The sequence below is a fragment of the Microcaecilia unicolor genome, chromosome 12 (assembly GCF_901765095.1).
Source record: "Microcaecilia unicolor chromosome 12, aMicUni1.1, whole genome shotgun sequence".
NCBI classification, from domain to species: domain Eukaryota; kingdom Metazoa; phylum Chordata; class Amphibia; order Gymnophiona; family Siphonopidae; genus Microcaecilia; species Microcaecilia unicolor.
This window is the reverse complement of record NC_044042.1, coordinates 36,354,049-36,376,415: the sequence shown is the minus strand read 5'-3', so window position 1 is coordinate 36,376,415 and position 22,367 is coordinate 36,354,049. Positions and strand designations below refer to the sequence as shown.

Genomic DNA, 22,367 nt, shown 5'->3' with positions numbered 1-22,367 from the left:
AGTTTGTCATTTATCGTTGCCCATGCTGTTTGTATGGGTTTGGTACTGTAGAACTCTCAATGATTTAGTTTGTTTTTAACACTGTGATGGTTTCTATACTGTCACAAAAATGTATCAATGCTACAAACCAGAAATATGCCCAATAGATGGTACCTAAGTTGTACCAACTTGGGGGGGTGGGGGGAGGAGGGGGAGAGTACCATCTTGGTGGTGTCTTCACCTTTCTTGTGGAGGTCTAATAGCTGTATTGGTCTTAGAAAAAACTGGATTATTGCAGTCTTTTTTAGACCTAAATAATTATCTAGGTGGGGACTGTTCAAAGTCTGCAGGCTGCAAGTTCATTTTGAAAAGGGAAGATTCACAAGGGCTGCCTTTTTAAAATGTGAGCCAGTGCACATTCTGCATTGAAGCAGGTACAATGTACCTTTCTTCATGCAGACAAAAGAACACGGTCATGAGATGGTGCACTGGAGGGGGTGGGACAATTTTCAAAAGGGCTTTTTATTAGATAGACATACATTTACCTGCATAAATATTTTTGAAAATTGTCCCCTAAATATGTTGACATACATAAGCTTTCGAGATCATCTTGGTTCCTTCTCTAAAGTGTAAAGAAGGAAACTATGTTAATGAATACTCAGGAGGCTCAAATATCTTTAAACAATCTTTTGCTGGTTCAATTAAAGAATCAAATTAACTTTGAAACGTATAGTGTGCCTGCTGATGCACTTAAGGACACAATAGCTTTCTTACCTATGTGTAACTACGAAGACCACATTCCTTACACACTACATTTCCAGACCTACTGTGTCTCTAACCTGGGCCATTTTAAATGAAAGCAGTAAACTATCATTGTTACACACAAATATACATACTGATATGCAACGCTCCTGCAGTTTTAAATCTGATGTCTATAAAGATTATATATATATATATTCACCCCCTGTTAACTATTGTTTAATCACTGACCTCAGAGGTGCCACTCACTGAATCAAACTTCTAATCAGAAAAATTTATGCACTCATTGTTCTGTGATATAGTTTCTGATTTGTAATAGTTTTAATAATTTTACATTTTCTATTCCATTTTTCTTTTCTTTACTTTATAATCCACAATTTATCATTGCCGTTATTCATTAATGCCATTTTACACAAAAATACTCATCTTTAGATGAATGTCAGGTCTCTCAGTCAGGGGATTCTGTAGTCCAACACAGGCTATATTTCGCCTTAGGCTGTTTCAATTAACTCCCCCTGAAATAACAACAATAGGGTTAAATACTGATTAGAAATTTGATTCAGTGAGTGGCACCACTGAGGTCAGTGATTAAACAATAGTTAACAGGGGGTGAATATATATATATATTGCATGATTAAGACCTCCAGACAGAGACTAGTGGCACGTGTGAAGTCTATAAAGATTCAACATTTACCAGACGAAAAGCTGCTTCCTATCTAGTTTTGTTTCCGTGGGGCCTTTCAAGTAATGAAAGGCATAAATACAGCACAACTTTTATGCCACCATGATATCAATTACAAAAGAGCAGACCACACAAATGATCTTATTACAGGAGCATTATTAAGATCACTGGGTTGTCCTAATTTCGTGCAAAAGCTTGACTTGTATTTAATTACTATACTCCTTAGTGGAGCTGAAGGCCTAAGGGACAGCCAGAGACCAGCTGCCAACAAATGATCCCCTTACATCCCCAAAGGCATTATTTGTTTTATGCAATTTGTTCATGATTTCAAAAGTAAATCAGTGGAACAGGACCTACTCATGATGCCCTGATCCAGCCAATTGCACTGCTTGGGATCAAACTGAATATTTTGGGGCAGATTTACTAAATGCCTTTGTAAACCTGAGTCAGTTTTGACTTATACCACTGCATAATTTTCTCCCTTCAGATGCATTCAACGTGAGTAAAACACAGACAGGGTGAAGAATAAAATCAGAAATGCTTCAATGCGTTGGTGCTGATATGCAAGAATAAAATGTTTAAGAACAAAACATAGCTCATAGTTATTTTAAGAAAAGTTGTTTTGTTTCTCTGGAAATGAGATTCAGCTGAAAGTGAGCCTTTTGCTCCCCAATGGATAGTGCTGGGTAGACTTATACGGTCTGTGCCAGAGCCAGTGGTAGGAGGAGGGGCTGGTGGTTAGGAGGCGGGGATAGTGCTGGGCAGACTTACACGCAGTGTTGCCAGGTGGGCGGTTTTACCGCCCAATTGGGCGGTTTTCCGCGACCCGCCGCGGGAAATTTTTGCCCGCGGCGGGTTGCGGTTTTTTGGGCGGCTTTTTGGGTTTCTGTGCAGTTTTTTGGGCGGCTTTTTGCCTTTTTCGGCCGCGGGGGGGCGGGGTTAGTGACGTTTTTTGGACGGGGTTAGTGACGTTTTGGGCGGGCCGATGACGTGGGAGGCGGGGCCGATGACGTGGGAGGCGGGGCCGATGACGGGGAGGCGGGGCCGATGACGGGGAGGCGGGGCCGGTGACGGCGGGGGTGATGACGCGGGGGTGGGGGTGTCAGGGGCGGGGTTTGTGTTTGGGCGGGTTTTGGGCTGGTTTTTGGGCTGGATTGGGCTAGAAAAAAATTTTCCACCTGGCAACCCTACACGGTCTGTGCCCTGAAAAAGACAGGTACAAATCAAGGTAAGGTATACACAAAAAGTAGCATAGGTTTCTATGGAACTTTGGAAGGCTAAGTGCTTTGAAAATATGCCTGTATGTTACTGAAACATAAGGGATAGAATCAGAGAGAGAAACAAAAGATGCGCAGGAAAGACTCTGCTGTTCCTGGCACCAGCTTTGATTGTATAATCTGGTTAATCAATGGAGACCCTTTATATATGCTGTGCATATCATTCAATTGTTTGTTTGTTTTCTACAACTGTAACTTTTTTTCAGAAATATATTTATATAACTGTACAGTTTAATAAATAGATTGTATATATGGAATGATTTGATATTTTGTCTGTAATTTTATATTCTCATGATTCATTTTTATTTGGATTTTACTCCCACCTTTTCAGTAGAAGCTCAGGTACACTAGGTGCTTCTCTGTCCCAAGAGATTGCAAAGAGTTTGCAATGTAAGGGGCTTTTTTACCAAAACTTAGGGGTCCTTTTACTAAGCCGTGCTAAAAAGTGGCCAGCGCTGCTGTCAGCGTGTGGGTTTCCCACGGCAGTAAAATGGCCACATGCTAATTTCCCCATTAGCATGTGGTCCTTACTGCCATCTATTTAGGAGGCGGTAAGAGCTCCAGCACTACTCCCGCGCTAATCAAGTAGCATGTGGCAATGTGTCCATGCTACCCGATTAATGCAGGCACGCCAACGCTCCACCCCTAGCCAGGCCTCCTGCAGCAAAAAATAAAAAATATTTTTTACTGAAAGGAGTAGCGCATGCTGATGGTGAAACTTCCCATGGTAGTGCTGTTTTACTGTGCGGTAGGCCCGTGTTAGGCCACTGTGCATTCATAACAGGGCCCCTTAGTGTGCACTAAATACTAAGAAGCCCATAGGTATAAAATGGACTTCTTAGCATTTAGCGCATGCTAATTGCATTAGCACACACTACACTTTAATAAAAGGGCCCCTAAGTTTTTATATGGAGGCAATGGAAGATGTGAGCGACTTGTTCAAGATCACGTGGAGGGGCATTGTCGAAAGGGACGTCCAAGTTTTGACTTGAACGCCCTCGCAAAACATCCCGATCCAGGGGCGGGGAAACCCGTATTTTCGAAACAAGATGGACATCCATCTTTCATTTCAAAAATACCGTCAGGGACGTCCAAATCCTTAAATTTGGTCATCCCTAGATTTGGTCGTTGCTGATTTTCGGCGATAATCAAAACCAAGGACGTCCATCTTAGAAACGACCAAATGCAAGCCAGGACATCAACCGGGCACCCTAGGGGGCACTGCAGTGGACTTCATAAATTGCTCCCAGGTATATAGCTCCCTTACCTTGTGTGCTGAGCCCCCCAAAACCCACTACCCCCAACTGTACAACACTACCATAGCCCTTATGGGTGAAGGGGGGGGGGCACCAAGATGTGGGTACAGTGGGTTTCAGGTGGGTTTTGGAGGGCTCGCTGTTTCCTCCACAAACATAACAGGTGGGGGGAGGGATGGTGCTGGGTCCGCCATTCTGAAGTGCACTCACCCATTAAAACTGCTCCAGGGACCTGAGTATGACATCTGGCATAGAGGCTGGCACAAAACAGTTTTAAAGATACGTTTTGAGGGTGGGAGGGGGTTAGTGACCACTGGGGGAGTAAGGGAAGGTCATTCCCAATTCTCTCCAGTGGTCATCTGGTCATGTCGGACACCTTTTTGTGCCTTGGCTGTAAGAAAAACACGACCAGGTAAAGTCGTCCAAGTGTTCATCAGGGACCTCCTTGTTTCTTTCGATTATGGATTGAGGACGTCCAAGTGTTAGGCACGCCCATGTCCCGCCTTCGCTACATCTCCAATATGCCCCCTTGAACTTTGGCATTCCCTGCAACGGAAAGCAGTTGGGGACATCCAAAATTGGCTTTCGATTATACCGATTTGGACGACCCTGTGAGAAGGACGCCCATCTTCCGATTTATGTTGAAAGATGGGCGTCCTTCTCTTTCGAAAATGAGCCCTATAGTGGAATTAGAAAAGGTACAGAGAAGGGCGACGAAAATGATAGAGGATGGGACGACTTCCCTAAGGCTGAAGCATCTAGGGCTCTTCAGCTTGGAGAAGAGACGGCTGAGGGGAGATATGATAGAGGTCTATAAATTAATGAGTGGAGTGGAACGGGTAGACATGAATCGTTTGCTTACTCTTTCCAAAAATACTAGGACTAGGGGGCATGTGATGAAGCTATAAAGTAGTAAATTTAATACAAATTGGAGAAAAAGTTTCTTCACTCAACGTATAATTAAACTCTGGAATTTGTTGCCAGAGAATGTGGTAAAGGCAGTTAGCTTAGCTGGGTTTAAAAAGGGTCTGGACGGCTTCCTAAAGGAAAGGTCCATAGACCATTATTACTACTACTACTACTACTACTATTTAGCATTTCTATAGCGCTACAAGGTGTACGCAGCGCTGCACAAACATAGAAGAAAGACAGTCCCTGCTCAAAGAGCTTACAATCTAATAGACAAAAAAATAAATAAAGTAAGCAAATCAAATCAATTAATGTGAACGGGAAGGAAGAGAGGAGGGTAGGTGGAGGCGAGTGGTTACAAGTGGTTACGAGTCAAAAGCAATGTTAAAGAGGTGGGCTTTCAGTCTAGATTTAAAGGTGGCCAAGGATGGGGCAAGACGTAGGGGCTCAGGAAGTTTATTCCAGGCGTAGGATGCAGTGAGACAGAAGGCGCGAAGTCTGGAGTTGGCAGTAGTGGAGAAGGGAAATGATAAGAAGGATTTATCCATGGAGCGGAGTGCACGGGAAGGGGTGTAGGGAAGGATGAGTGTGGAGAGATACTGGGGAGCAGCAGAGTGAGTATATTTATAGGTTAGTAGAAGAATTTTGAACAGGATGCGAAAACGGATAGGGAGCCGGAGAGGGGTAGTATGAGTAAAGCGACCCTGGCGGAAGACGAGACGGGCAGCAGAGTTTTGAACCGACTGGAGGGGGGAGAGGTGACTAAGTGGGAGGCCAGCAAGAAGCAGATTGCAGTAGTCTAAATGAGAAGTGACAAGGGTGTGGATGAGGGTTTTGGTAGAGTGCTTGGAAAGAAAGGGGCGGATTTTACGGATGTTGTAAAGAAAGAAACGACAGGTCTTAGCAATCTGCTGGATATGAGCAGAGAAGGAGAGAGAAGAGTCAAAGATGACCCCAAGGTTTCGAGCTGAGGAGACAGGGAGAATGAGAGAGCCATCAACAGAAATAGAAAACGGGGGGAGCGGGGAGGTGGGTTTGGGGGGGAAAATGAGAAGCACGGTTTTGGTCATATTTAATTTCAGGTGGCGTTGAGACATCCAGACAGCAATGTCAGACAAGCACGCTGAAACTTTGGTTTGGATGCAAGGTGAGATATCAGGGGTAGAAAGGTAGATTTGGGAGTCATCAGCATAGAGATGGTAGGAAAAGCCATGGGATGAGATTAATGAACCAAGGGAAAATCCACTGCTTATTTCTGGGATAACCATCATAAAATGTATTGAGCTTTTCTGGGATCTTGCCAGGTATTAGTGACCTGGATTGGCCACTGTTGGAAACAGGATACTGGGCTTGATGGACCTTTGGTCTGTCCCAATGTGGCAATACTTATGTATTTATGACAGGGTAGAGGAAGAGAGGCTGCACCACAGGGGGAGGAAGAGGGGAAATGCAAAACACCCTCTATGCCAGGAGTTCCTAAACGATTACCTGAGAGCCTCAGCAGCGTTTAGAAAGCTAACCTATGCAGAACTTTCCAAATTTATAACCCAGATGCACTGCTAGAACACCTTAATCATTATTCTTGAATTTCACTTGCTACGGTGGTGAATGGGATGGGTCTCTGTATACAACTGTTCTCTTGTTTTAAGCAACAATAACAATTCATCATCATATGTACAGATTACTTTACAGATGGAATCCATGACAAACACAAGCACCCAGTTATAATAGCCCTGATTTATCTATTTCTTTTTGTCTTTACTCCCTTTTTTTTGCAGCAGGCTGTTCTGGAGGAGCATTCCGAGATACCCCCTCAGCACCACAGTAGGTGCGATGGTCTTCCCTCCCTTCCTGAACCTGAGCACACTGCTCCTATAGCATGCCCAGATCCAAACAGCCCTGCTGGACAGGGTTCCAAACACAGATCTGCTATGCCAAAACCCACAACAATCTAGCCAGAGTGAAACCCCCTGACTCTAGCCCCATTTTTATTCAGATCCAAAGGCAGAACAGCCAAGTTGCCTGTGGCAGGACTGAATCCTGAGAAACACAGGTTCAGAGAGATGGCATTTTAGATAGCTGCTATGTTCCTTCAGGTTATAATGTAAGAGAAAAAGTGCAAAAAAAAAAAACCCCATTAGCTTTCAGAGATATTTATTGCCCAGGGAAAAGGTCTGAAAATGAGCCTCAGGCTACACTAAAAGCTGTTGGTACTGAACAGAGGCGTTTTATGTTGAGACTTCGTAATAGGAGGAGCAATTGCAATCAAGAGAGTTTGTGAAACTGTAGTTCTGCTGTGGAAAGTGGTGTGCAAAGGTTGCGGTACATAAGGTCCTAGAGCTTAAAGTTTTTATAATTCAATGCAGTTCAGAGGGGTTAAGACTAAGGGATACGTGTCAACAAGTAAAAAGAAAACCACTGTTTACAGACCTTTAGTCACTGCATTTTTTCTAGCAAAAAAGGTGCTGGTACTCAAAATGCTAGGTCACCTTTCAGGGGTGGGGTGATCACTGAGGGACCCACCCCACAATAGCCAGGCCTCCTGCAACCAGTCAAAGAATCTATGACAAGGCAGAATTGGTGTGTAGAGCCTGAGCTCTTTCATTAAAACTTGGGGTCCACAGGTCAATTTTAGCAGACAATGGAAAAGGTGCCGGTACTCAGTACCCCCTCAAAAAAAGCCCAGCCTTTAGTAGACAGCTTGCATTTTGCCAGAAACATCTGCCACATTCATGACCTTAAAGAATGATGAGCTCTGCACAAAAAAGAACCGAAATTTAACATCCTATATAATAATTTGCACCTCCAACATTCCATAGCTGTCTGGCTGCCTGGGTTCGTAACATCTCATGACGTCAGCCAGCCTCCAGCGTTCCATTCCCCCTCACTGCCCCACCCTCGTGTCAAAACGTAATGATGTCAGAGGGCGGAACAGTGAGAGGGAAGGGAATTCTGGAGGTGAGCTGGCGTCAGGATGTTACCAACGGAAGGGAAGCCAGCCAGAAAACGATGAGGTACAAAGGAAGACAGAATTGCGGCACATCGAGGGGAGGGCAGAGCAGAATCGATGGACATGGATGGGATGGGAGGAGGACAGGAGAGAAGAGAATCGCGGTACACGGATGGGAGGGCAGGGAAGAGGAGAGTCGCTGGACATGGAGGGGAGGGAAGGGAAGAATCGCTGGACATGGAGGGGAGGGCAGGACAGGGGAGAGACAAAAAAATCGCTTACAAGAGAGACTTTCTAGGGCCCGTTTCATTGTTGAGGAAACGGGCTGGGTTCCACTAGTATAAAAATATGTCCTTTCAGGCAGGAGGTGCTCTGTCCATTCCCATTGGCTACACATAAACTGTCTAGATTACACTAGTTACAGCAAACTTAGGCTAACTACAAAAGCTTCCTACAAGCTGGTAAGACTCCAGGGTGAGTGGTTCCGCTGGAGAACCAGCATGCCCTTGCTCAGTCTCCTCACCGTGGTGGCGACAGATATATCATGTTAATCTGTAACTTGACAGGAGATTTTGCACAAGTAAGGCTGAACATCCTTTAACTTTTTATAAAAACCATTGTCCAAATTCCATGCAAATGTATAATCAAACACCATTAGCTGAAACACAGTATTTTTTTTTCAAACCACCACAGTCACCATTATTAATAGAGGGCTTTGGGAAAAGGGACAAGATTCGATATACCGCCTTTCTGTGGTTATAATCAAAGTGGTTTACATATTACATATACTTGCTTTGTGCCTGGGACAATAGAGGGTTAAGTGACTTGCCAAGAGTACGATAATATTAGAGCCTAGCTAAGAAACACATTATTTTGAGTTAGTCTTCTTTCCTTGTGCCTTCACCATCCAGCTGGATAGGCAGTGCCTTAAAAGGTTGAGGATAAAGGATTTAATTTTTTGACATTTATATCCCAAGCAAACTCAGGTTCAATGTGGCTTACATTTGAAAATACAGTGAGACAGAATAATAGAATTCAGTAACATCATGTGAGCAAGTAGATGGATGTGTGTGAAACATTTAACAAAGTTGAGATTACCATATATACCCAACTGGGCATTATAAAGTCTGTCCTGTAATAATAATGCCACATGTTCAGAAATCACAGCCAGTTTATTCAAGCACACAAAATAAAACATGGAAAAGAAAATAAGATGATACCTTTTTTATTGGACATAACTTAATACATTTCTTGATTAGCTTTCGAAGGTTGCCCTTCTTCCTCAGATCGGAAATAAGCAAATGTGCTAGCTGACAGTGTATATAAGTGAAAACATTCAAGCATTACTATGACAGTCTGACAGGGTGGGAGGAGGGGGGTGGGTAGGAAGTATGCATGGGGACATCAAAGCATATCATTGATATTCTAACAGGATGGGTGTGGATAGGTGAGGGGTGGGGTGATCAACAGAGACATACAGCTTTATGGTTTATAATGGGCTAGGAACCCCAGATCCTTGTTAAGTCCTTTCTGTTGGGTGTTAAAATATTCAATCATTCTGACTTCAAAGGTCTTACGTTCTTGTTTGGTTTTAAAGTTACCTTTGAGGATTCTCACTGTGAAATCACTGGTACAGTGTCCTGGTCCTGTAAAATGTTGCCCAACAGGCGTGGGAACCCTGCTGGCACCAGTATTGTTCATATGATGTCTATGTAAATTGAATCTTGTCTTAAGCATCTGGCCTGTTTCTCCAATATAGCACACAGGCATCCATGCACACTTTGCAAAAGTAAACAACAACTTCTACAGGGTACATCCCAAACTTTTGCATTTCTTCATATCTATCTTCCAAAATTATAGACAGCAGATGTACAGATCAATAGGACCCAAAACAGTCCAAAACAAGTTAGAAACAACACAATTTATACCTAGTTGATCAACCACCCTTAGGATTCGCTCTTCTTGGGTTTAAAAAGCAATCAATCAGTACCGCAAATGCGCAGTACAGAGGCTTCCCTCTCTGTCCCGCCCCCCCGCGTCAATACGTGATGACGAGAAGGGACAGAGAGGGAAACTGCGCGAAGGGGAGGAAACTGCGCGAAGGGGAGGGAACCGCTCCCCCACCCCCCCACCCACCCACGAGGTCGCCGCTACCGCTCCCCCGACCCGGAATCGCCGCCCCCCCTCCCCCCCCCGGGCCCTCTTCACTATTGAACTTACATCGGCGAAAACGCAACAGGCAGATCAGCTGAGCTCCCGTCGGTCTTCCTTCCCTGCCTGGGTCCCGCCCTCGTCGACGTTACGTCACACGAGGGCGGGCCCCAGGCAGAGAAGGAAGGCGGACGGTAGCTCTGGTGATCTGCCTGCTGTGTTTTCGCCGATGTAAGTTCCCCGGGCCGGGTGGAGGGGGGGGGAGCGGTAGCGGCGACCTGGGGGGGAAGTAACATCAGGACATTTGGTAATTCTATCACTTAAAGAGTCATGGTGGTTTGTAAGGAAGTAAAGAGAAACCTAAAAGAGTACATGCATTGCTGAGTGATAATGTGTACATTTTCTGTTGATCTTGGCTACCGTAACTAGTCCTGCAGCCTTTGGTCTTGGATTAGCACTGCAAGAATACAGAGGGGAGATTCATGGCTAACTATGTCACTGTGGTTCTTAGTGGAAGTTCAATAGCGAAGAGAGGGCCCGGGCCCGGTGGAAGGGGGGGGGGGGAGCGGTAGTGGTGACCTGGGGGGAGGGGGCGGATTGTCCATCTTTCCTTGTCTACAGCTGTACTGCAGTCTCGGCTTGAGGGCAAGTGTTCAGCTTGTCTTGAAAAGCTTTGCCTTGGACACCTTACATCCCACCTTTTATTGGCCAACCTTCCTTTGCTTGCATATTTTCTTCAGCATGTGGTCCTCCTCCAGTTTAAGACTTATTGTGATGAATGTTCTCTTGAGAGTGGAAAATCAGTGAAAATGGCCTTGGTGCGCTAAGGCCACTTTTTACTGCAGCTTTGTAAAAGGGCCCCTCATATTACATGCCAAAATCAGGTAACTTGGATTACTTGTTGCCTAACTTCCACATAGTTTGCTGCATTTCCCATCATATAGCTATTGCAGTGGTGTACCTAGGTTTTTATCTGTTCCTGGTGGGGCTCACAATAACATATAAAGGAATTAAAGTGGGATTTGTACCTGGGTCCCATTTGCAGTACGCCGCTGGGGGGGGGGGTGCCTGTCTGCTCCGCTCGTTCCGTGCTCCCTCTGCCCCAGAACAGGTTACTTCCTGTTCCGGGTCAGAGGGAGCACGGAACGAGCGAAGCAGACAGGCGCGCGGCACCCCCCCCCCCAGCAGGATTCGCTCTTGGGTTTAAAAAGCAATCAGTACCGCAAATGCGTAGTAGAGAGACTTCCCTCTCTGCAGGTAAAAATGTACCCGGGGGGGGGGGGGGGGGCGCATTGGCGATCCACCCCGGGTTTCAGCCACCCTAGGAACGCCACTGCCCATTTGTTTAACATTCACTGCACTGACCATTAGGCTGCCCCTCTGCTCTGCAGGGACAACTGTGTGGCCTGCTTTTTTGGCGTTCATGTTTTAGAACAACCCTAAGGGATATGTTTTTCTATATTTGTATCTATCTATCTATCTATATAAAATATATGTGTGTGTGTACATTGTAAAGTACAGAATACACATGTAGATTGTTGATCCATGCAAACCATGCCCCCTTGAAATCACTGAATGGTGTGGATCTCCATATGTGTACATTCTTATTTCAGAAAGCCACTGCTTTACAAGTTTGTGTTCTGATTGTAAATGCTGCTATTTACATGTGGAGATACTACTTAAATAATCTCTACACTGTTTTTTTTTTTGTTTTTAAGAAAGAGTACTTTTTTAAAAAATTTTGTTTAGTTTTCACAATATTCTCTTAGAATTAGATGAGCACTGTTTGGGACTCTTTTTACTAAGCTGCATCAAGCAGCTAACGCAGTTTTTATCATGTGGTGGACAGTAAAATGGGCTTGCGGTAAATTGAAGGCAGATGCTGGGCATGACCCCTGCAGCTCAGTTTCCCCCCTCCTGCACATTATCAGCCCTCCTTAGCTTTTATCACATGATAGACAATAACACGGTGCTTGTGTGGTAAATGCAGAGTAGATGCTGGACATACGCTTTGCGTTTACTGTTATGGCTTTGCACTTAACCACACCTTCAATTTGGCTTTTTAACATGCAGTAAGTGCAAAATTAATTGCACTTTAGTAAAATGGCCCTTGTGTTGCTGTTTGTATATTTCATTATTGTTATCCAGAACAGTTCTAGAACTTCTATTGTAGGGTCTCTTTTTGTGATCTCTTCTGGCTGGAACTAGTGCAGAAGCCATGGGTGATCATCTTTACATGACTAAGCTTGATAACGTTTTTCTAAATTATATAAGAGCAATTGTATTAGGAATAAAAACACAATCTGTATTTTTTCTTTTTATCATAGGTGTTGTTGGTAAACCTCTTGGAGTATATGTACTGCCATGAGATATTGTTAAGTCATTCCCTTTGGAAGTGCAATTATCCAGTCATTTACTTCTGCATGTTTGAAACATGAATCAAAGTGGTCTTATGGAAAATGTTCATGACACCAAATTAAAAGGCACTCCCCAAATTAAATTTCTTTTTGACGAAGACGTTCATCTCAGTTTGCACAGTTCACACGATTCTGAGTCAGAAAGCCTTGCTGAAGAAATAAAATACCAGTCTGAACTGCAGCAGTGGATTTCTGAAAATGGGGAGCCAGTGGACCACTCTTCTGATGAGCTTTATGACAGTTTAAATGAAGATGACAATGTTGCTGAACAAGTAAAGGAATCAACGTTAAATGCTCAGAGACATGTGAAGATTTCAGTTGGCACAGATTATGCTGTCCTCCAACAAGCCAGTGACAGAAGAAGGTAAGGCTTGGCAATATATAAGCAAGTGCCATTAATCTACACAACATTGTAACTGGATTTAAAAACACTTTCATTTTAACCACTAGTTTAAAGGGGTACAATAATTTGGAAGGCAACGCATTTGGTCAAAGACATTAACAAAATCTAAACAATAAGAATAAAGGGGGGAAATGATCAAGCTGCTTTAGGGCAATAACCCATGTTATTTGGCCCTTAATGTGACTTTAAGGGCACGGGCATGGACGCAGGTTGTCTTTTCCTATCATAGCGTTGTTTAAGTCACTGCAGGGTATATAGTAATGAGATTCAAAACCTTCAAATGCTCGTTACTGTGTAAATGCTATACTGCGGGATGCAGTGTACACCTGGTGCATACAGCAAGCCATGGTATAGCATGTAAAATAACCCCACCTAAAACTGTGGGGGTATTTTACTTCACAAGAGCATCAGGCCACCATACTGCAGACTAGGGCATCTCTTTCAGATCTTACCTGGCCTTCCTTCGAGCCTATTGACGGATATATCTTCACTTTGCCTGGCTCGATCCAAAAGACTGAAAAGACCAACTGTTCTTATTTAAAACAAATCGAAGAAAATATTTCTTCACACCACGTGTAATTAAACTCTGGAATTTGTTGCCAGTAAAAGCAGTTAGCTTAGCAGGGTTTAAAAAAGGTTTGAATAAATTCCTAAAAGAAAAGTTCATAAGCCACTGGGGAAAATCCATTGCTTATTTTTTAGGATAAGTACCATAAAATGTATTCTACTGTTTTGGGATCTTGCCAGGTACTTGTGACCTGGGTTGACCACTGTTGGAACAGGATGCTGGGCTCGATGGACCTTCGGTCTGTCCCAGTATGGCAAATGCTTACGTTCCTATCTCGGTCTAGAATGGGCATCAGATTTCAGAAGACCTTTAACTCGCTATTCCCTGTAGCAGGAACTTCACTTTGGAACTCCCTTCCCATTGCTGTAAGGTCTGATAACAACTACGTCAGCTTTAGAAAGCGACTAAAAACCTTCCTATTTCCAAAGAACCATACGTAATATACCTTCTGTGTCCTGTCCATGCTTATTCCCACAGCTCCACTGCCTTTCCCTTGATAACCTTCCTCTTAACCACCCAAGAAGTCACATAACCTCAAGCTATATATCTTCATGTAAGCTAATTAATGTGACCCACACAGAACCCTAGGATAGGGATATTAGCAGTATATAAGACCTAATTTGGTTTGATTTAAAGGGCCAATACCTATAAATATTAGTAGTCTCCCGTGCGCCCCCTCCAAACTGAAAGATGTGTTGTGCCCTCCTTCCCCACAACACACAGAAGTCTACCCTGCACCCCAATACCATAAATTTTCCTGGTATCTAGCAGGCGGGAAAGAATGATTTCCAGTTCCTGCCCTAACCTTTGTCAGAATCCAAAGTGTCACCAGCGTTCCCTAGTCTCATGGTCCTACCGCTAGGGGTCATGCCTACATACAAGGCCAAAATAAAATAGTAGCAAACAGCTGCAAAACATTTACAGTGACCTTAATATTTGTCCCTTCTCAATTTGACTCCAGCCTGTTCTCTCTCTCCCTCTTTCACCCTCCCCAGATATTCTTCCTTCCTCTCTACACGCCAGTATTCTGTGTGTCTCTCTGTCTCCTCCCCCTGCACCCCCAGCTATATCTCTTTTTTCCTTTCCGTCTATCCACCTTCCCTTGCCTCCCCTCCAGTATTCTGCCTCTTTCACCCCTCCGTTCCCTCCAGACACTATCTCCCCACAAGGTGCATACACACTCGCCCTCTTTCTTCCTACCCCTCACCCATTCCCATCCCCCGCCTATGGTACACTGTTTCTCTCCCTGCTCTTGTATCCCAAGGTATTCTTGCTCTACTTCCCTTCTTATCCCTCCCGTTCCTTTGGCTTCCATGGCATGCCTGTTCCCATGGCTCTTCGTGTCTGAGCCAGGTTCTTTGGGGTGCTATGGCTTTTTGAATTTAGCTCGCAGCAGCAGTGGAATGCGCTCTGGTGATAGATCCAGCCTTCCCTACCACTATTGTATATATAAAGATAAAAGTTAAAATAAGGTTAACAAACCACATAAACCCAGTGTACACCCTTATGTCAAAATCCCCTCTATGTTTCTCTGTGCAGGTACAAGTACATTTTAAAAATAAATTACACTCTGGAATTTAGGTGCATATATTTATACCCACTCTGATGTGCGCTAATTTCATGGGTTATGCACATGGGAGGGATTCGATATATGGCACTGAAATTGGTGCCGACTAAGCGTATGCTATAATCGTTGCTTAGATTTAGGTGCCGATTATAGAATATGCTTAGTTGATACTTCAGCACCTAAATCTATGCGCATCTGTTTACACCATCGAAAACATGGCGTAAATCCCAGTGCATAGATTGAGGCACCCTGGACCATATTCTATAACGAGGTGTGTAAATTTTGGAACCCCCCCACAATACGCCCATTCCCCTGCCCATAACCATGCCCCTTTTTGCCTGCACGTGTTAGAAGTTCGGCACACATTTTTGCAGAGTACGCTTAGTGAGTTGTGTGCCTAAATTCTAATCAGTGCCAATTAGTGCTAATTATTGCTTGTTAAGTGCTGTTACCAGCTCTCGTTAGCTTGTTAAACTTGTTAAGTTATGCACACTGAATATGGCGCCGATCTCTAGACACACCATATAGAATTCGAGGGATAGGGGACAATTCTATAAGTTGTACCCTCAAGTTAGCTGCCTCGATGCCGAGTGCTCAGTGCCAATTCTATTGATTCTGTACTAGAATACCAGCCAAGTTGGCATCAATGCACCTATATTTAGGCGTGACCACTTATGTCAGATCCATGGCTAGAATAGGTTGGCGTACCTTAGTGCACCATGCAATCCAAATGTGTGTGACTTACAGTGTTCTGTAATTTGGCCACATGTCCGTAGTCCACCCATGCCCCCTCAGACTTATGAGCCACAGCACTTATGCACTACATTATAAATGGTGCTCTGTTTGGTACATTTATGTGCATAAGTGCACATGCCCAGTTGTAGAAGTGTCTTTCTAACACATATTTTATAAAGTGTGGCACTTAGATGCTATTCCTTTCCTAGTTCTTCCCCTGGAAACGCCTCCGTTCTGTCCCAGTAAGCTCATACACATACAGCTCATGCATTGACTGGGATGACTGCCATCTATTGCCTTTGCCCACTGGCTCATGTACTATCACATAACTGAAATAACCTCCAAATTGAGTACATTTCCTTTCACATCACGCTGCCAGTAGTTTAAAATCCGTTTAAACTTGTAGGTTGGGTAGATTGTTTATAGAAATAAATATATAAATTGTAAAATTAACAATGTTGGCAGACCGGATGGCTTTTGCTATTAATTTCTCATTCTTCAAAAAATGTATTCAATTAAGTCTTAATATTGAATGTGCTTTCCTATGTGTATGAGATTTAATATTGTATAGGCTGGGAATAGTTTGTTCTGACAAAAAGATTACATTAAAACCTAATCAATACTAGCATGCAATTCAATTTAACTGCCTACTTTAAATAAAGTGCTGAACAAATCAAGGCTTAATGGTTTATAGCATGTTTTGATTCGCCTGGCTCAACAAGCAAAATGGCCAGTTATTGAATATTTGGTTCTGAATGCAAAGGACATTAATTGTACTGGAAATATGTTCTAATTTTATTCATTTTTTTGACTGAGGGCCATGTTGAATGGGAGGCTCTTCATTAAATGGAAATTCGATTTTGTTTTGTTGGAAGTTATCGTGGAACACACTCCGGTACAGTCCATTAATGAGTGAATATCATATGAGCTGCTCTCCTCATCCATTAAAACCCAGGAATTTGAATAGGTGGTCTCTGCATCTGTTGGCTGTTTGGCGCAGAAGTATTGTAGATGTATTGTCCGTCTAACATTTACATTTTCAGGAAACCTTAGGCTGATTTTATTGTGTCCCAATGATTAGAGATGAATAGGGAACTTTATATTATTCCAGTGTGGTATCCTGATGTGCTAGCGTGGGCGAGTGTTGAAGCACTTGGCACTGGGAGGCCTGTGAAGAATCTTCGCACACAAAAACCCCTTTACTTTGGACATTAACAAAAACAGAGGAGCCACTGCTGAGCAACGAAAGGGTTCCTCATAACTATATAGTGGAGGCATAGTCTTGTTTTGGGCGTTTATCTTTTCCCCATCTCAGGGTTTTTGCCCTCCTGCCTGATGTGCAGTTGATCAAAAGCAAACTTGGGCGCTAGAGGCCATTAGTGCTGGACTAGCGCCCACGTTTGCTTAAGTCCCAGGATCAGAGCCTGCGAGCGATTATAACAACATGCTTGCCGGCTCTGAATGCGACTAGCATGCAAATGCGTGCTAAACAGGGTCATTGGTATTCCTTTCCAATGCTCAACGGGCAGCGTGCTAGACTAGCGCACTGCTACTACTGTAAACCCTACGCCAGCTCGGAGCTGGCATTAGAGTTTACTAAAGCATTTGGGAAGAATGCGGAGCCCTTTCCAGCATTCATTTGCATACTAGCAGGCCCCCCATCATCGCCTACAAATGGCCCGAACCATCGCAAGCCGGCAACACGGGGCTGGGGAGAGGGGGGCTGGAGGTTCGGTGGATCAACAGGCCCCCTAACCCCCTTCACACACCTCAAACTAAAAACCCTGGTGGCCCAGTGCTGTTTTGTTTACATTTAAAATGCATGCATCATCTTGTATAATTCTGAAATATTGAAGTTAAAAAGACACAAAGCAGAGTAGTAGATATTGTATAAAATTGTGATATTTGGCACCTCTCATGGCAGGCATCAAGATGTGGATCGTTATGCAGATCTGAGATATGACCCCAACTGGAAGGCAAAGAACATAGAAGCAACGTCTCCGGATCTTGAAAACTTGAGGCAGCTGGAGCTTGAGAACGGGCTGCAGGACCCATTCCAAAAATTGTCATCTTCCTCTGCTGAGGACGCAATGCCTGAGAAGCTGCAGAGGAGCCAAAAGCAGGCAGGCCAAGGACAAAGAGGAACTGGAAAAGACTTGCTTCCAGCTCCTGGAAGTGGAAACATCAATGTTACAAGTGGGCTAAACCTTCAGCAATTATTGTTTTCACCTCAGACCCTTGAAAATGAGTCCAACTCTAATTTTGACGTTGATGATTCTGATTCCAGCAATCAACTTAATGAAGCCAACCACAGATGTGTTGTGGCACACAGAGACCATAGGAAAGTTCAGAAGTCATTAATTGATTCTCAGCAGGACAAGGTTCCAGATCTGTGTAATAGTGATGATTCTTCTTCTGGGTTAATGTGTGAGCAGGGTAGTCAGTCTACAGAGGGCTCTTTTACACAAGGCAAGCTCGGTGATACAAAGGGTAAGGACCTGAAAAGGGTTTACCACAAACGCAGCATGTCGGAGAAGGACTTTATAGAAAAAAATAAACTTACACTGGGGTTAGCTGCACAGAAACAGAGTTCTTATCTTCAGATGCACAAGACAAAGAACAGAGAAACCAGTCAAGAGCAGGTGGGTATTCTCTCTTTCATTTTTACTTTTTTATTCAGCAACTCCTTTCTGTTACCCTGGGCTTCTAGCTCCTTGATGAGTACCCTGTTTCCCTGAAAGTAAGACATCCCCCGAAAATAAGACCTAGTAGAGGTTTTCCTGAATTGGATCCTGAATTGGAAGGAGAGGTCTGCCCTGCTGCTGCTTGCTGCGAAGGTGAAAGGAGGCATTTAAGGTTAGTTCCGGGAGCGACAGAGGGTGGGTGGAGGGGTGGGGGGGGGGGGGGGGGGCGGCCTTGTCCGGCTCTCGGCGGCCCTGCTTTCAAACAAAAATTTGCTAGGTCTTACTTAGATATAAGGCCTCCCCCGAAAGTAAGACCTAGCAAATTTTTGTTTGAAAGCAGGGCCGCCGAGAGCCGGACAAGGCCGCCCCCCCCCCGCCCTCCACCCACCCTCCGTCGCTCCCGGAACTAACCTTAAATGCCTCCTTTCACCTTCGCAGCAAGCAGCAGCAGGGCAGACCTCTCCTTCCGTGCCCCGCCCTCGCGGACGTTACGTCAGGCGAGGGCAGGACACGGAAGAAGGAGTGGCCTGCCCTGCTGCTGCTTGCTGCGAAGGTGAAAGGAGGCGTTTAAGGTTAGTTCCGGGAGCAACGGAGGGCGGGCCAACCCCGATCCAACCCCGATGTTTCCCCGAAAAATAAGACAGCCCCTGAAAATAAGACCTAGCGCATTTTGGGGGGCAAAAATTAATATAAGACATTGTCTTATTTTGGGGGAAACACGGTACATAAGTAAGTACATACAGTGGGGGGAAATAAGTATTTGATCCCTTGCTGATTTTGTAAGTTTGCCCACTGACAAAGACATGAGCAGCCCATAATTGAAGGGTAGGTTAAGATAGCACATCACAAATTAAATCCGGAAAATCACATTGTGGAAAGTATATGAATTTATTTGCATTCTGCAGAGGGAAATAAGTATTTGATCCCCCACCAACCAGTAAGAGATCTGGCCCCTACAGACCAGGTAGATGCTCCAAATCAACTCGTTACCTGCATGACAGACAGCTGTCGGCAATGGTCACCTGTATGAAAGACACCTGTCCACAGACTCAGTGAATCAGTCAGACTCTAACCTCTACAAAATGGCCAAGAGCAAGGAGCTGTCTAAGGATGTCAGGGACAAGATCATACACCTGCACAAGGCTGGAATGGGCTACAAAACCATCAGTAAGACGCTGGGCGAGAAGGAGACAACTGTTGGTGCCATAGTAAGAAAATGGAAGAAGTACAAAATGACTGTCAATCGACAAAGATCTGGGGCTCCAAGCAAAATCTCACCTCGTGGGGTATCCTTGATCATGAGGAAGGTTAGAAATCAGCCTACAACTACAAGGGGGGAATTTGTCAATGATCTCAAGGCAGCTGGGACCACTGTCACCACGAAAACCATTGGTAACACATTACAACATAACGGATTGCAATCCTGCAGTGCCCGCAAGATCCCCCTGCTCCGGAAGACACATGTGACGGCCCGTCTGAAGTTTGCCAGTGAACACCTGGATGATGCCGAGAGTGATTGGGAGAAGGTGCTGTGGTCAGATGAGACAAAAATTGAGCTCTTTGGCATGAACTCAACTCGCCGTGTTTGGAGGAAGAGAAATGCTGCCTATGACCCAAAGAACACCGTCCCCACTGTCAAGCATGGAGGTGGAAATGTTATGTTTTGGGGGTGTTTCTCTGCTAAGGGCACAGGACTACTTCACCGCATCAATGGGAGAATGGATGGGGCCATGTACCGTACAATTCTGAGTGACAACCTCCTTCCCTCCGCCAGGGCCTTAAAAATGGGTCGTGGCTGGGTCTTCCAGCACGACAATGACCCAAAACATACAGCCAAGGCAACAAAGGAGTGGCTCAGGAAGAAGCACATTAGGGTCATGGAGTGGCCTAGCCAGTCACCAGACCTTAATCCCATTGAAAACTTATGGAGGGAGCTGAAGCTGCGAGTTGCCAAGCGACAGCCCAGAACTCTTAATGATTTAGAGATGATCTGCAAAGAGGAGTGGACCAAAATTCCTCCTGACATGTGTGCAAACCTCATCATCAACTACAGAAGACGTCTGACCGCTGTGCTTGCCAACAAGGGTTTTGCCACCAAGTATTAGGTCTTGTTTGCCAGAGGGATTAAATACTTATTTCCCTCTGCAGAATGCAAATAAATTCATATACTTTCCACAATGTGATTTTCCGGATTTAATTTGTGATGTGCTATCTCTCACTGTTACCAATAACCTACCCTTCAATTATGGGCTGCTCATGTCTTTGTCAGTGGGCAAACTTACAAAATCAGCAAGGGATCAAATACTTATTTCCCCCACTGTAAGTAATGCCACACTGGGAAAAGACCAAGGGTCCATCGAGCCCAGCATCCTGTCCACGACAGCGGCCAATCCAGGCCAAGGGCACCTGGCAAGCTTCCCAAATGTACAAACATTCTATACATGTTATTCCTGGAATTGTGGATTTTTCCCAAGTCCATTTAGTAGTCTAACCCCTTTTTAAACTCTGTCAAGCTAACCGCCTTCACCACGTTCTCCAGCAACGAATTTCAGAGTTTAATTATGCGTTGGGTGAAGAAACATTTTCTCCGATTTGTTTTAAATTTACTACACTGTAGTTTCATCGCATGCCCTCTAGTCCTACTATTTTTGGAAAGCGTGAACAGACGCTTCACATCCACCCGTCCCACTCCACTCATTATTTTATATACTTCTATCATGTCTCCCCTCAGCCGTCTCTTATCCAAGCTGAAAAGCCCTAGCCTTCTTAGTCTTTCTTCATAGGGAAGTTGTCCCATCCCCGTTATCATTTTAGTCGCCCTTCGCTGCACCTTTTCCAATTCTGCTATATCTTTCTTGAGCTGCGGCGACCAGAATTGAACACAATACTCAAGGTGCGGTCGCACCATGGAGCGACATAATGGCATTATGACATCCTCACACCTGTTTTCCATACCTTTCCTAATAATACCCAACATTCTATTCGCTTTCCTAGCCGCAGCAGCACACTGAGCAGAAGGTTTCAGTGTATTATCGACGACGACACCCAGATCCCTTTCTTGGTCCGTAACTCCTAACGTGGAACCTTGCATGATGTAGCTATAATTCGGGTTCTTTTTTCCCACATGCATCACCTTGCACTTGCTCACATTAAACGTCATCTGCCATTTAGCCGCCCAGTCTCCCAGTCTCGTAAGGTCCTTTTGTTATTTTTCACAATCCTGTCGCGAGTTAATGACTTTGAATAACTTTGTGTCATCGGCAAATTTAATTACCTCGCTAGTTACTCCCATCTCTAAATCATTTATAAATATATTAAAAAGCAGCGGTCCTAGCACGGACCCCTGAGGAACCCCACTAACTACCCTTCTCCATTGTGAATACTGCCCATTAACCCCACTCTCTGTTTCCTATCCTTCAACCAGTTTTTAATCCACAATAGGACATTTCCTCCTATCCCATGACCCTCCAATTTCCTCTGTAGCCTTTCATGAGGTACCTTGTCAGACGCCTTTTGAAAATCCAGATACACAATATCAACCGGCTCCCCTTTGTCCACATGTTTGTTTACTCCTTCAAAGAATTGAAGTAAATTGGTCAGGCAAGATTTCCCCACACAAAAGCCATTCAGCTACTGGCGTTTTGATAGCAGCTAGTGGCGTTACAGTGCTATACGTCTTAATTTACACTTACACCAGCTTCATTCCTCTTCATTTAAAAATATTTCTCTTCCCATCTAGCCCAGTCATGGCAGACTACAATGCCCTCTGGACCCTGGCATATGTGCACGCTGAATCTGAATAATTGATTTCATTATTGTTCCCTCTCATATACTGTGAAAACTTCGTTCACATGGTGCATAATTGCTGTTGAGCCAATGGGGCTATGCAATTGTAAATATGATTGACAGAGACAGGAAAATGGAGTACTAGATATAATTGTCTATAAGTTGAGAAATTTTAGCTCTAAAGTCCATCAGAAAAAAGCAGGGTCATCTTATCTATGGGTAATGCCCCGTAGCGCTAAGAAAA

General features: G+C 44.3%; 1 protein-coding gene across 2 annotated transcripts in view; it reads left to right on the top strand.

The window, feature by feature from the left end:
• Positions 1 to 10,117: 10,117 nt before the first annotated feature.
• Positions 10,118 to 22,367, top strand: part of JHY (junctional cadherin complex regulator) — a 72,145-nt gene continuing 59,895 nt past the window's right edge. For both annotated transcript variants that reach the window (XM_030221424.1, XM_030221423.1), the window contains exons 1-3: positions 10,118 to 10,194; positions 12,291 to 12,744; positions 17,578 to 18,295. In XM_030221424.1, coding sequence (XP_030077284.1) covers positions 12,398 to 12,744; positions 17,578 to 18,295 — 1,065 coding nt within the window. In that variant the 5' untranslated portion in view covers positions 10,118 to 10,194; positions 12,291 to 12,397. The remainder of the gene's footprint in view (positions 10,195 to 12,290; positions 12,745 to 17,577; positions 18,296 to 22,367) is intronic.